The sequence below is a fragment of the Oncorhynchus kisutch genome, linkage group LG27 (genome assembly GCF_002021735.2).
Source record: "Oncorhynchus kisutch isolate 150728-3 linkage group LG27, Okis_V2, whole genome shotgun sequence".
Lineage (NCBI taxonomy): Eukaryota > Metazoa > Chordata > Actinopteri > Salmoniformes > Salmonidae > Oncorhynchus > Oncorhynchus kisutch.
Window position 1 is genome coordinate 43,365,616 of NC_034200.2, and position 14,160 is coordinate 43,379,775.

The 14,160-nt window shown below is 47.9% G+C and overlaps 1 protein-coding gene across 1 annotated transcript in view; it reads left to right on the top strand.

Moving 5' to 3' along the window:
• The window catches only part of LOC109881536 (microtubule cross-linking factor 1), a 134,671-nt gene that overhangs the window by 97,534 nt on the left and 22,977 nt on the right, over window positions 1–14,160 (top strand). The window contains exons 11-15 of the mRNA XM_031806769.1: window positions 1,971–2,129; window positions 5,356–5,523; window positions 7,584–7,865; window positions 11,425–11,781; window positions 12,491–12,570. Coding sequence (XP_031662629.1) covers window positions 1,971–2,129; window positions 5,356–5,523; window positions 7,584–7,865; window positions 11,425–11,781; window positions 12,491–12,570 — 1,046 coding nt within the window. The remainder of the gene's footprint in view (window positions 1–1,970; window positions 2,130–5,355; window positions 5,524–7,583; window positions 7,866–11,424; window positions 11,782–12,490; window positions 12,571–14,160) is intronic.

Sequence of the window (14,160 nt, forward strand, 5' to 3'; positions counted from 1 at the left end):
GCTCCAGTCCTGGTCGAGTCTTATCTGTCCACGTGCCTGCTCAGGAGCTCCTGGTCGAGTCTTATCTGTCCACGTGCCTGCTCAGGAGCTCCTGGTCGAGTCTTATCTGTCCACGTGCCTGCTCAGGAGCTCCTGGTTGAGTCTTATCTGTCCACGTGCCTGCTCAGGAGCTCCAGTCCTGGTCGAGTCTTATCTGTCCACGTGCCTGCTCAGGAGCTCCTGGTTGTCTTATCTGTCCACGTGCCTGCTCAGGAGCTCCAGTCCTGGTCGAGTCTTATCTGTCCACGTACCTGCTCAGGAGCTCCAGTCCTGGTCGAGTCTTATCTGTCCACGTACCTGCTCAGGAGCTCCAGTCCTGGTTGTCTTATCTGTCCACGTGCCTGCTCAGGAGCTCCAGTCCTGGTTGAGTCTTATCTGTCCACGTGCCTGCTCAGGAGCTCCAGTCCTGGTCGAGTCTTATCTGTCCACGTACCTGCTCAGGAGCTCCAGTCCTGGTCGAGTCTTATCTGTCCACGTACCTGCTCAGGAGGGCTCCTAAGGAACAAACCAAAAGGCAGTCGATCACTTAGGAGGATTGAGCTGAGTACCTTTGGTTAGAACACAGTGACCAAACAGTGTATAACAGGGCTGGGGGCTAAAGCCTGCAGTCCCAATAGTTCTCCAGGAGGAGGGTTGACATCTAGCTCAAAACACTCAATCAATCATCAGCGCAGGATCGCGTCGTTTGATTGGTCAACTGAGTGATTGATTGACTGACTCTCAGTTTGTTGGTTGGTTGGTTAGTTCACTGATTTACTGCTCGTCTTCCTGCTTTGTAGTTGTATAATAACCTTGTTATTCCGTGTCTGTAGTTGTGTAATAACCTTGTTATTCCGTGTCTGTAGTTGTATAATAACCTTGTTATTCCGTGTATGTAGTTGTGTTTAATAACCTTGTTATTCCGTGTCTGTAGTTGTATAATAACCTTGTTATTCCGTGTCTGTAGTTGTATAATAACCTTGTTATTCCACCTCTGTAGTTGTGTTTAATAACCTTGTTATTCCGTGTCTGTAGTTGTGTAATAACCTTGTTATTCCGCGTCTGTAGTTGTGTTTAATAACCTTGTTATTCCATGTCTGTAGTTGTATAATAACCTTGTTATTCCGTGTCTGTAGTTGTATAATAACCTTGTTATTCCGTGTCTGTAGTTGTATAATAACCTTGTTATTCCGTGCCTGTAGTTGTGTAATAACCTTGTTATTCTGTGTCTGTAGTTGTGTTTAATAACCGTGTTATTCCGTGTCGTATAATAACCTTGTTATTCCATGTCTGTAGTTGTGTAATAACCTTGTTATTCTGTGTCTGTAGTTGTGTTTAATAACCTTGTTATTCCATGTCTGTAGTTGTATAATAACCTTGTTATTCCGTGTCTGTAGTTGTATAATAACCTTGTTATTCCGTGTCTGTAGTTGTATAATAACCTTGTTATTCCGTGCCTGTAGTTGTGTAATAACCTTGTTATTATGTGTCTGTAGTTGTGTTTAATAACCGTGTTATTCCGTGTCTGTAGTTGTATAATAACCATGTTATTCCGTGTCTGTAGTTGTATAATAGCCTTGTTATACAGTGTCTGTAGTTGTATAATAACCTTGTTATTCCGTGTTTGTAGTTGTGTTTAATAACCTTGTTATTCCGTGTCTGTAGTTGTGTAATAACCTTGTTATTCCGTGTCTGTAGTTGTATAATATCCTTGTTATTCCGTGTCTGTAGTTGTATAATAACCTTGTTATTCCGTGTCTGTAGTTGTGTTTAATAACCTTGTTATTCCGTGTCTGTAGTTGTATAATAACCTTGTTATTCCGTGTCTGTAGTTGTATAACAACCTTGTTATTCCGTGTCTGTAGTTGTGTTTAATAACCTTGTTATTCCGTGTCTGTAGTTGTGTTTAATAACCTTGTTATTCCATGTCCTGTCTGTCCCACCATGAGAAGATGGAGGGTATTCCAGAGCTGATCTTGGAGCACGGAGAGGGAGAGACGGAGAGAGAGGACAGGGACAGGTCGTTTACCCAGCTACCTCAGATAGACTGCTCCGAGCCTGACTCCACAACCCAACTCCCCTCAACTGAACGCCTGCAAAACCAGACACAGGTAGATACACTCAAAGGTTAAAGTGCACTTTGGATGAGCACAAAGTCTGTTCAAGTACAGTGGAGTTCAACGATCCAAATAATACTATTTCCTGTCTCTGCGCACAGTATCTGAACGTTGCCTTCCCAGCTACGGTACTAAAGGCATGTTGGCCAGTGAAGAGACATGCAATCATTTTGCAGGAGGCAGTTTCTCTCGCCGAGTACAAACTTGATTCCTGTAGCCGTTCATGTTATCTGTTTCCATCTGTTATGTTTTGACCTTTTGGTTACTAGTCCAACGCTCTAACCACTAGGCTACCCTGCTAGTTTTTGACTAGCTACAGTCGCCATGTATACTATAGTACTACTTCAGCACGGCTCATTATTAAAATACATTAAAATACAAGGAGGCAAACATAGTAACTATTTGACCTGGCTATATGATGTGTTATTTCTTCAGGCTAGATATCAACCTGCTTGATGAGCTCACTGTGTGTCGGAGTAGAATACAGTTCATGTGAATTATTATCATTCATGATTTAGATGCATGCATTCTACTTGTTCGCTGAACTGTGAAGAATGACCAATGTCTCACAGTCAAAGAGAAATTAAGCTATCACTCATCAGCCATACTGTGTGTGTGTGTGTGTGTGTGTGTGTGTGTGTGTGTGTGTGTGTGTGTGTGTGTGTGTGTGTGTGTGTGTGTGTGTGTGTGTGTGTGTGTGTGTGTGTGTGTGTGTGTGTGTGTGTGTGTGTGGAGCAGAGCAGAGCAGAGCAGTAGTAACCTAGGCTATGTCATGTTTCATTAACAGAATGCTCTAGTCTTTCTACTGTTGTGATGTCTTCAACTAGAAGTGGTTTGTGTAGACTGATGTGAAAATGGAGCTGCTTCAATAACCGTTCCCAAAGCCCTGTTAGCATTTAGCACAAGGATGAACACATCACACTCTACTTAGGATGCAATTTGTACTGTACACACCACAGTATATCCTGGTACATGTCCTATAACACACCACAGTATATCCTGGTACATGTCCTATAACACACCACAGTATATCCTGGTACATGTCCTATAACACACCACAGTATATACTGGTACATGTCATACAACACACCACAGTATAACCTGGTACATGTCCTATAACACACCACAATATAACCTGGTACATGTCATATAACACACCACAGTATAACCAGTATAACCTGGTACATGTCCTACAACACACCACAGTATATCCTGGTACATGTCATATAACACTCCACAGTATAACCCGGTACATGTCCTACAACACAACACAGTATATCATGGTACATGTCCTATAACACACCACATTATAACATGGTACATGTCCTATAACACACCACAGTATATCCTGGTACATGTCCTATAACACACCACAGTATATCCTGGTACATGTCCTATAACACACCACAGTATATCCTGGTACATGTCATACAACACACCACAGTATATCCTGATACATGTCCTATAACACACCACAGTATATCCTGTGTGTTGTTGTGAATTGTTAGACATTACTGCACTGTTGGAGCTAGAAACAAGCATTTCACTACTGCAACGTTCGTCTACACACACAGAACTGACATCAACGACATGCCAGTCTTTCCTGGTTGAGGGTTGACGAGAGATCAATTGCTTCTCTTCTAGTTTTTATGAGAAATATTACTGTGATTTAAAATTCCCGATCTGCTTAATCAATATAGTTCATACATCCATACAACATAACAAGACATGCCACCAGAGGTCTCTTCACATGTTCCCCAAAGGTCCAAAATGAATTCACGACAACTCACTGTATTATACAGAGGCATGATCACATGGGTCTCCCTTTCATCTCCAATTGGCTCAAGCAAACAGAAAAACCTTTAAAAAAAACAACAACATCTCATGGAACGGCGGGCCTGTGAGGGGGGACACACAAACACACAGTATTTTGGATTGTTTGGATATGGTTGTACTGTTAATGTGCTCCTTGTCTATCAGTGTATCAGTGTTGTGGTATCTGCTGTATGTTGTGTGTCTTCCCCCAGGAAGAGTAGCTGCTGCTAATGGGGATCCCGATTAAACAAACAAATAAACAAACCACAGCAGAGATAAACTCAGCAGCCAAAAAATAAAATGTCCTCTCACTGTCAACTGCGTTTTATTTTTCAGCAAACTTAAACATGTGTAAATATTTGTATGAACATAAGATTCAACAACTGAGACATAAACTGAACAAGTTCCACAGACATGTGACTAACAGAAATTGAATAATGTGTCCCTGAACAAAGGGGGGGGGGGGGGGGGTCAAAATCAATAGTAACAGTCAGTATCTGGTGTGGCCACCAGCTGCATTAAGTACTGCAGTGCATGTCCTCCTCATAGACTGCATCAGATTTGCCAGTTCTTGCTGTGAGATGTTACCCCACTCTTCCACCAAGGCACCTGCAAGTTCCTGGACATTTCTGGAGTAATGGCCCTAGCCCTCACCCTCCGATCCAATAGGTCCCTGTAACGCACAGCGTTGAGATTGCCTGCAATGACAACAAGCTCAGTCCGATGATGCTGTGACACACCGCACCAGACCATGATGGACCCTCCACCTCCAAATCGATCCCGCTCCAGAGTACAGGCCTCGGTGTAATGCTCATTCCTTTGACGATAAACGCGAATCCAACCATCACCCCTGGTGAGACAAAACCGCGACTCCTCAGCGAAGAGCACTTTTTGCCAGTCCTGTCTGGTCCAGCGATGGTGGGTTTCTACCGTCTGTAAGCTGTTCGTGTCTTAATGACCGTTCCACAGGTGCATGTTCATTCGTTGTTTATGGTTCATTGAACACGCATGGGAAACAGTGTTTAAACCGTTTACAATTAAGATCTGTGAAGTTTTTTGGATTTTTACAAATTATCTTTGAAAGACAGGGTCCTGAAAAAGGGACGTTTCATTTTTTGCTGAGTTTATTATGTGGTGTAGAGTTATAGTTTGTGTAGATGAACTTGGAAATGAAAAGCACGACTTGTGTTTGAAACAGCTGACATTATTAGGTAAATAGAAAGGACACTGATATCTTGAATAAATCCAGTTTCATTCTCTCTCTTTCACCTCCTCACCTCGCTACCTCTCCCTCACCTCCCCTCCTCCTCCTCCTCACCTCGCTACCTCTCCCTCACCTCCCCTCCTCCTCACCCCTTTCCTCGACCCCTTCCTCACCTCCTCCTCCCCCGCTCCTCCTCTCCAGGTGGGGGAGAATCATAGGGTGCTCCATGCGGTGCGCTCCCTGTTAGAGGAGTTCAGGTCAGAGTTGAGGGAGGAGGAGAACAGGAGGTGCCAGCTGCAGCAGAACTATGCCAATGACAAGGCTTCCTGGGAGGTCAAATGGGCAGAGATGAAGTGTCAGGTTGCTCAGGTAACTCTAATCCACACAAACACACAGAGCAATAACAAGGCATCCTGGAAGGTCAAATGGGCCGAGATAAAGTGTCACGTTGCTCAAGTAACTTACTCAAGATGTCTGCCTTAAAGAGATTAGAGACAGCATCACTGGGATGCAGATGTCTGCCTGAAAGAGACAGCATCACTGGGATGCAGATGTCTGCCTTAAAGAGATTAAAGAGACAGCATCACTGGGATGTAGCTGTCTGCCTTAAAGAGATTATAGAGACAGCATCACTGGGATGCAGATGTCTGCCTTAGAGACAGCATCACTGGGATGTAGATGTCTGCCTTAAAGAGACAGCATCACTGGGATGCAGATGTCTGCCTTAAAGAGATTATAGAGACAGCATCACTGGGATGCAGATGTCTGCCTTAAAGAGATTATAGAGACAGCATCACTGGGATGTAGATGTCTGCCTTAGAGACAGCATCACTGGGATGCAGATGTCTGCCTTAAAGAGATTATAGAGACAGCATCACTGGGATGTAGATGTCTGCCTTAAAGAGATTAAAGAGACAGCATCACTGGGATGTAGATGTCTGCCTTAGAGACAGCATCACTGGGATGCAGATGTCTGCCTTAAATAGATTATAGAGACAGCATCACTGGGATGTAGATGTCTGCCTTAAAGAGATTATAGAGACAGCATCACTGGGATGCAGATGTCTGCCTTAAAGAGATTATAGAGACAGCATCACTGGGATGCAGATGTCTGCCTTAAAGAGATTATAGAGACAGCATCACTGGGATGCAGATGTCTGCCTTAAAGAGATTATAGAGACAGCATCACTGGGATGTAGATGTCTGCCTTAGAGACAGCATCACTGGGATGCAGATGTCTGCCTTAAAGAGATTATAGAGACAGCATCACTGGGATGTAGATGTCTGCCTTAAAGAGATTAAAGAGACAGCATCACTGGGATGTAGATGTCTGCCTTAGAGACAGCATCACTGGGATGCAGATGTCTGCCTTAAAGAGATTAAATAGACAGCATCACTGGGATGTAGATGTCTGCCTTAGAGACAGCATCACTGGGATGCATATGTCTGCCTTAAATAGATTATAGAGACAGCATCACTGGGATGTAGATGTCTGCCTTAAAGAGATTATAGAGACAGCATCACTGGGATGTAGATGTCTGCCTTAAAGAGATTATAGAGACAGCATCACTGGGATGCAGATGTCTGCCTTAGAGACAGCATCACTGGGATGCAGATGTCTGCCTTAAATAGATTATAGAGACAACATCACTGGGATGTAGATGTCTGTTAAAGAGATTAAAGAGACAGCATCACTGGGATGTAGATGTCTGCCTTAAAGAGACAGCATCACTGGGATGCAGATGTCTGCCTTAAAGAGATTATAGAGACAGCATCACTGGGATGCAGTCAGGTCCCCTGACAGACTGGTTGTAGGTCAGGTCATCTGACAGGCTGATTGTAGTCAGGTCACCTGACAGACTGAGTTTCTCCTGGTCAGCTCACACGGTCAGTAGAAGGACCCATCCTCATATGTCACCACATTGTAGTCAGGTCACCTGACAGACTGGTTGTAGTCAGGTCATCTGACAGACTGGTTGTAGTCAGGTCACCTGACAGAATGGTTGTAGTCAGGTCACCTGACAGACTGAGTTTCTCCTGGTCAGCTCACACGGTCAGTAGAAGGACCCATCCTCATACGTCACCACATTGTAGTCAGGTCACCTGACAGACTGATTGTGGTCAGGTCATCTGACAGACTGATTGTGGTCAGGTCACCTGACAGACTGAGTTTCTCCTGGTCAGCTCACACGGTCAGTAGAAGGACCCATCCTCATACGTCACCACATTGTAGTCAGGTCACCTGACAGACTGATTGTGGTCAGGTCATCTGACAGACTGATTGTGGTCAGGTCACCTGACAGACTGAGTGTCTCCTGGTCAGCTCACACGGTCAGTAGAAGGACCCATCCTCATACGTCACCACATTGTTATGGATTGTTCTTCAACTGTATTCATCTATTGCCTGTCTGTTTATGTGTTCAACCCAGCTGGAAGAGGAGAGACGAGAAGAGAAAGGAGAGGTGAGAGGAGAGGACAGAGGGGAGACGCAGGGAGGAGGAGGAGACCCAGACTGGGCCTTTAAACAGGAGCGAGAGGAGCACCGTTGCCTCCTGGCAGAGAGCCACAGCACCTCCCTGGACCTCCACTGGAAGCTGCAGCAGGGAGAGAAGAGGTGGGGGAGGGAGAGGAGAGGCCTACTGGAACGCTTCGACCAGGAGAGACAAGAGTGGGACAGCAACATGAGAAACATGCACCACGAGATGGAGAGGGTGAGGAGGGGGAGAGAGGAGGGGGAGGGAGAGAGGAGGGGAGGGAGGGAGGAGAGGAGGGGGAGGGAGAGGAGAGGCCTACTGGAACGCTTCGACCAGGAGAGACAAGAGTGGGACAGCAACATGAGAAACCACAAGATGGAGAGGGTGAGGAGGGGGAGAGAGGAGGTGAAGGGAGAGAGGAGGAGGGGAGGGAGAGAGGGGGAGGGAGGGAGAGAGGAGGTGAAGGGAGAAAGGGAGGGGGAGAGGAGTGAGAATAGGGGAGGTATGGAGAGGGGGGGATGGAAGGGAGAGAGGAGGGAGAGGAGGGGATGGGAGGTAGGGAGAGAGGAGGAGGGAGAGGGAGGGAGAGAGGAGGTGAAGGGAGAGAGGAGGAGAGGTAGGGAGGGGGAGAGGAGTGAGAGGAGGGGAGGTAGGGAGAGGAGGAGGGGGACGGGAGGAATTGATGGGGGAGGGGTGGATGACGGAGGTGAAAGGGAGAAAGGAGGGAGAGGAGGGGAGGTAGGGGGAGAGGAGTGAGAGGAGGTGAAGGGAGAGAGAGGAGAGAGGGGGAGGGAGGTATGGAGAGGGAGGTAGGGGGGGAGGGGGGGAGAGGAGGGAGATGAGGGGGAGATGAGGGGAGAGAGGAAGGAGAGAGGAGGGAGATGAGGGGAGAGAGGAAGGAGAGAGGAGAAAGGAATAGAAGAAGTGAATATTCCATTATATGTCTGAGAGGTTTTGAAATGCATAAGATACATTGTTAATAATGATGAAATCAGGAACAATGTCTCACAGTGTTATATTGATGCTTATGGCATTATAATATGATCACTGAACATTTTGACGATGTACATTTTGTTTTTGTTTCCCTCTCCCTGTCCTCCCCTTCTCTTCCCCTGCCCTCGTTCTCGCTCTCCTCCCTCCTTCCTATCCTCTCTTCTTCCCCTTTCTCTCCCTCTCCTCTCCTCTCCCTCTCGCTCCCTCCTTCCTTTCCCTCTCTCCCTTATCTCTCCTCTCCTTCTCCTCTCCTCCCTCCTCTCCTTTCCTCTCTTCCGGTTCTCTTTCTCTCCCGCTCCTCTCCTCCTTCCTCCTCCTTCCTATCCTCTATTCCATTTTCTCTCTCTCCTCCCTCCCTCTCCTCTCCTCCCTCCTTCCTACCTCTCATTCCCTTTCTCTCCCTCTCCTCTCCTCCCCTCCTCCTTTCCTCTCTTCCCTTTCTCTCCCGCTCCGCTCATCTATTCATCCCTCCTGCCTATCCTCTCTTTTCCCTTTCTCCTCCCTCTCCTCTCTCCTCTCCTCTCCCCCTCCTTACTGTCCTCTCTTCCCTTTCCTCCCTCTCCTCTCCTCCCTCCTTCCTTTCCTCCTTTCCTCTCTTTCCCTTTCTCCCTCTCCCTCTCCTCTCCTCCCTCCTTCCTTTCCTCTCTTCCCTTTCTCTCCCTCTCCTCTCCTCTCCTCCCTCCTTCCTTTCCTCTCTTCTTCCCTTTCCTCCCGCTCCCTCTTCCTCTCCTCTCTCCTCCCTCCTTCCTATCCTCTCTTTCCCTTTCCCTCCCTCTCCTCTCCTCTCTCCCTCCTTCCTCTCCTCCCTCCCTTCCTTTCTTCTTCCCTTTCCTCCCGCTCCTTCCTCTCCTCCCTCCTTCCTAGCCTCCTCTTCCCTTGCCTCTCCCGCTCCTTCCTCCTCTCCTCTCCTCCTTCCTATCCTCCTTCTTCCCGTTCAATTCTCCCTCCATCTCCCGCTCCGCTACTCTCCTCCTTCTTCCTTTCCTCTCTTCCTTCCTCTTCTCCTCCCTCTACTCTCCCTCTCCCTCCCCTCCTTCCTATCCTCTCGTCCCTTTCGCTCCCTCTCCTTCTCCTAGCGGTCCTCCCTCCTCCTATCCTCTCTCGATTCCTCATCTGTCCCGTTCTCTCCCTCGTCCTCTCCTCATCCTTCTCCTCCTTCCTATCCTCTCTTCCCTTCTCCTCCCGCCTCCTCTCCTCTCCTCTCCTTTCCTCTCCTCTCCTCTTTCTCCTCCCGCTCCGTTCTCCTCTTCCTTCATCTCCACGCTCCTCTCCTGCCCTCTCCTCCCCCTTCCTATCCTCTCTTCCCTTTCTCTCCCTCTGCCTCTCCTCTCCTTCCCTCCTTCATTTCCTAGTCTTCCCTTCTCTCCCTCTCATCCTCTGCCGCTCCTCCTCCCCCTTCCTTCCTCTTCCCATTTCTCTCTCTTCTCCTTTCTCTCCCTCTCCTCTCCTCTCCTCCCTCCTTCCTTTCCTCTCTTCTCTCTTCTCTCCCGCTCCTCTCTCTCCTCCCTCCTTCTATCCTCTCTTCCCTTTCTCTCCTCTCCTCTCCTCTCCTCCCTCCTTCCTTTCCTCTCTTCCCTTTCTCTCCCGCTCCTCTCCTCTCCTCCCTCCTTCCTATCCTCTCTTCCCTTTCTCTCCCTCTCCTCTCCTCCCTCCTTCCTTTCCTCTCTTTCCTTTCTCTCCCTCTCCTCTCCTCTCTTCCCTCCTTCCTTTCCTCTCTTCCCTTTCTCTCCCGCTCCTCTCCTCTCCTCCCTCCTTCCTATCCTCTCTTTCCCTTTCTCTCCCTCTCCTCTCCTCTCCTCCCTCCTTCCTTTCCTCTCTTCCCTTTCTCTCCCTCTCCTCTCCTCTCCTCCCTCCTTCCTTTCCTCTCTTCCCTTCTCTCCCTCTCCTCTCCTCTCCTCCCTCCTTCCTTTCCTCTCTTCCCTTTCTCTCCCCTCTCCTCTCCTCTCCTCCCTCCTTCCTTTCCTCTCTTCCCTTTCTCTCCCGCTCCTCTCCTCCCTCCTTCCTATCCTCTCTTCCCTTTCTCTCCCTCTCCTCTCCTCTCCTCCCTCCTTCCTTTCCTCTCTTCCCTTTCTCTCCCGCTCCTCTCCTCTCCTCCCTCCTTCCTATCCTCTCTTCCCTTTCTCTCCCCTCTCCTCTCCTCTCCTCCCTCCTTCCTTTCCTCTCTTCCCTTTCTCTCCCGCTCCTCTCCTCTCCTCCCTCCTTCCTATCCTCTCTTCCCTTTCTCTCCCTCTCCTCTCCTCTCCTCCCTCCTTCCTTTCCTCTCTTCCCTTTCTCTCCCGCTCCTCTCCTCTCCTCCCTCCTTCCTATCCTCTCTTCCCTTTCTCTCCCGCTCCTCTCCTCTCCTCCCTCCTTCCTATCCTCTCTTCCCTTTCTCTCCCTCTCCTCTCCTCTCCTCCCTCCTTCCTATCCTCTCTTCCCTTTCTCTCCCGCTCCTCTCCTCTCCTCCCTCCTTCCTATCCTCTCTTCCCTTTCTCTCCCGCTCCTCTCCTCTCCTCCCTCCTTCCTATCCTCTCTTCCCTTTCTCTCCCGCTCCTCTCCTCTCCTCCCTCCTTCCTATCCTCTCTTCCCTTTCTCTCCCGCTCCTCTCCTCTCCTCCCTCCTTCCTATCCTCTCTTCCCTTTCTCTCCCTCTCCTCTCCTCTCCTCCCTCCTTCCTTTCCTCTCTTCCCTTTCTCTCCCGCTCCTCTCCTCTCCTCCCTCCTTCCTATCCTCTCTTCCCTTTCTCTCCCTCTCCTCTCCTCTCCTCCCTCCTTCCTATCCTCTCTTCCCTTTCTCTCCCGCTCCTCTCTATCCTCCCCCCACAGCTACAGAGAGAGCTTAAGGTACAGAGGGTCAGTGAGGGCTCACCATCCGACATCAAAGAAGGGGAGAGAGCAGGAGCACACAGGGGTGTCTTTTCCCCCCAGGAGAGCCCATGCAAGGCCCCTCGCTCCCCAAGGTCACCACGCTTTCCTCGCTCTGCCATCCCAGGCCCTGTTTCCCTCCCCACCCGCTCCCACTCCGACTCGGAGGCCCATGAAGAGCAGGGGGCTGTAGTGAGGTTCAGAGGCCCAACGGATAACCTTTTCCTGGATGCTCTGACACTGGACCCCCTGGGTGGCCTGAAGGGCCCACCTCCCTGCAGACTGGACTCTGACAAGAGGTTCCCCTGTTTGAACCAGGTGAGACATGTTAGAACTAATTCTCTATGTCGTATAGTGCACTATATAGGGAATAGGGTCTATAGTAGTGCATTATATAGGGAATAGGGTCTATAGTAGTGTACTATATAGGGAATATGGTCTATAGTAGTGTACTATATAGGGAATAGGGTCTATAGTAGTGCACTATATAGGGAATATGGTCTATAGTAGTGTACTATATAGGGAATAGAGTCTATAGTAGTGCACTATATAGGGAATAGGGTCTATAGTAGTGCACTATATAGGGAATATGGTCTATAGTAGTGTACTATATAGGGAATAGGGTCTATAGTAGTGCACTATATAGGGAATAGGGTCTATAGTAGTGTACTATATAGGGAATAGGGTCTATAGTAGTGCACTATATAGGGAATAGGGTCTAGGGTCCAGTGCAGGGTTTTGTACCAGCCCTGCACTAACACTTCTCTATGTGTGTGTGTGTGTGTGTGTGTGTGTGTGTGTGTGTGTGTGTGAGTCTGTTTGTGTGTGTGTGTGAGGCTGTTTGTGTGTGTGAGTCTGTTTGTGTGTGTGTGTGTGTGTGTGTGTGTGTGTGTGTGTGTGTGTGTGTGTGTGTGTGTGTGTGTGTGTGTGTGTGTGTGTGTGTGTGTGTGTGTGTGTGTGTGTGTGTGTGAGTCTGTTTGTGTGTGTGTGTGTGTGAGTCTGTTTGTGTGTGTGTATGAGATTTCAGGCTCTGAATGAGATCCCAGACAGAGAGGGCCCCTCGAAGTACCAGGAGGAGGAGGAGATGGGTTTTGGCAGCCTGCTCAGGTAACAACCTTATTGTTACTGTGACAACCTGTCCTTGTTGTTACTGTGACAACCTGTCCTTGTTGTTACTGTAGGTGTGACTTACCTGGATTCATCCAAATGATGTTATTACTGGTATTGTTTCCACTTATCGTATCTAGACAGGCTGCCATTTTAACATTTACAATAGATATGTTTTCTGCATTTGGCTGTTGTGTGCTCTGACCTCCACTCACTGTATATTTAGCAAGTCTACTGTACTGATACATCCTTTGGGTAAAGAAATGACTGCTGTAGGAAGGGATTTTCCCTGATGGTTTGTGTTGAAGCAGCTCTATGAAGCAGCTCTATGAAGCACCTCTGTGAAGCAGCTCTATGAAGCACCTCTGTGAAGCAGCTCTATGAAGCACCTCTGTGAAGCAGCTCTATGAAGCACCTCTGTGAAGCAGCTCTGTGAAGCAGCTCTATGAAGCACCTCTGTGAAGAAGCTCTGTGAAGCACCTCTGTGAAGCAGCTCTGTGAAGAAGTTCTGTGAAGCAGCTCTGTGAAGAAGCTCTGTGAAGCAGCTCTGTGAAGAAGCTCTGTGAAGCAGCTCTGTGAAGCAGCTCTGTGAAGCAGCTCTGTGAAAGATCGTAATGGTACATGATCCAAGTCATTGCAGCCTGATGATTAATTATTGACTCAATTTATAGCGATCCCTAATGAAATGAAATGCATTAACTGGCCTTCACTAGATGTTTTTATGCTCTGTGAAGAAAGGCTGTAACATGTAGTTTAGACAAGAGATATGACAGAGACAGTCCTGCCTGTGAAGAGAGGCTCTAACATGTAGTTTAGACAAGAGATATGACAGAGACAGTCCTGCCTGTGAAGAGAGGCTCTAGCATGTAGTTTAGACAAGAGATATGACAGAGACAGTCCTGCCTGTGAAGAGAGGCTCTAACATGTAGTTTAGACAAGAGATATGACAGACAGTCCTGCCTGTGAAGAGAGGCTCTAACATGTAGTTTAGACAAGAGATATGACAGAGAGAGACAGTCCTGCCTGTGAAGAGAGGCTCTAGCATGTAGTTTAGACAAGAGATATGACAGAGACAGTCCTGCCTGTGAAGAGAGGCTCTAACATGTAGTTTAGACAAGAGATATGACAGAGACAGTCCTGCCTGTGAAGAGAGGTTCTAACATGTAGTTTAGACAAGAGATATGACAGAGACAGTCCTGCCTGTGAAGAGAGGCTCTAACATGTAGTTTAGACAAGAGATATGACAGAGACAGTCCTGCCTGTGAAGAGAGGCTCTAACATGTAGTTTAGACAAGAGATATGACAGAGAGAGACAGTCCTGCCTGTGAAGAGAGGCTCTAGCATGTAGTTTAGACAAGAGATATGACAGAGACAGTCCTGCCTGTGAAGAGAGGCTCTAGCATGTAGTTTAGACACGAGATATGACAGAGACAGTCCTACCTGTGCTGTTTACCTCTATCATGTCCTTACCTACGTCTTCCTTCTAGTGACAGGATTCAGCGGTGGATCTGTGATGCTGATGGACTGAATCCTCTCTGCACTCTCTCCTCTTCTCTCCTTTGCTACATTGTCTGATAATGTGTTTTCACT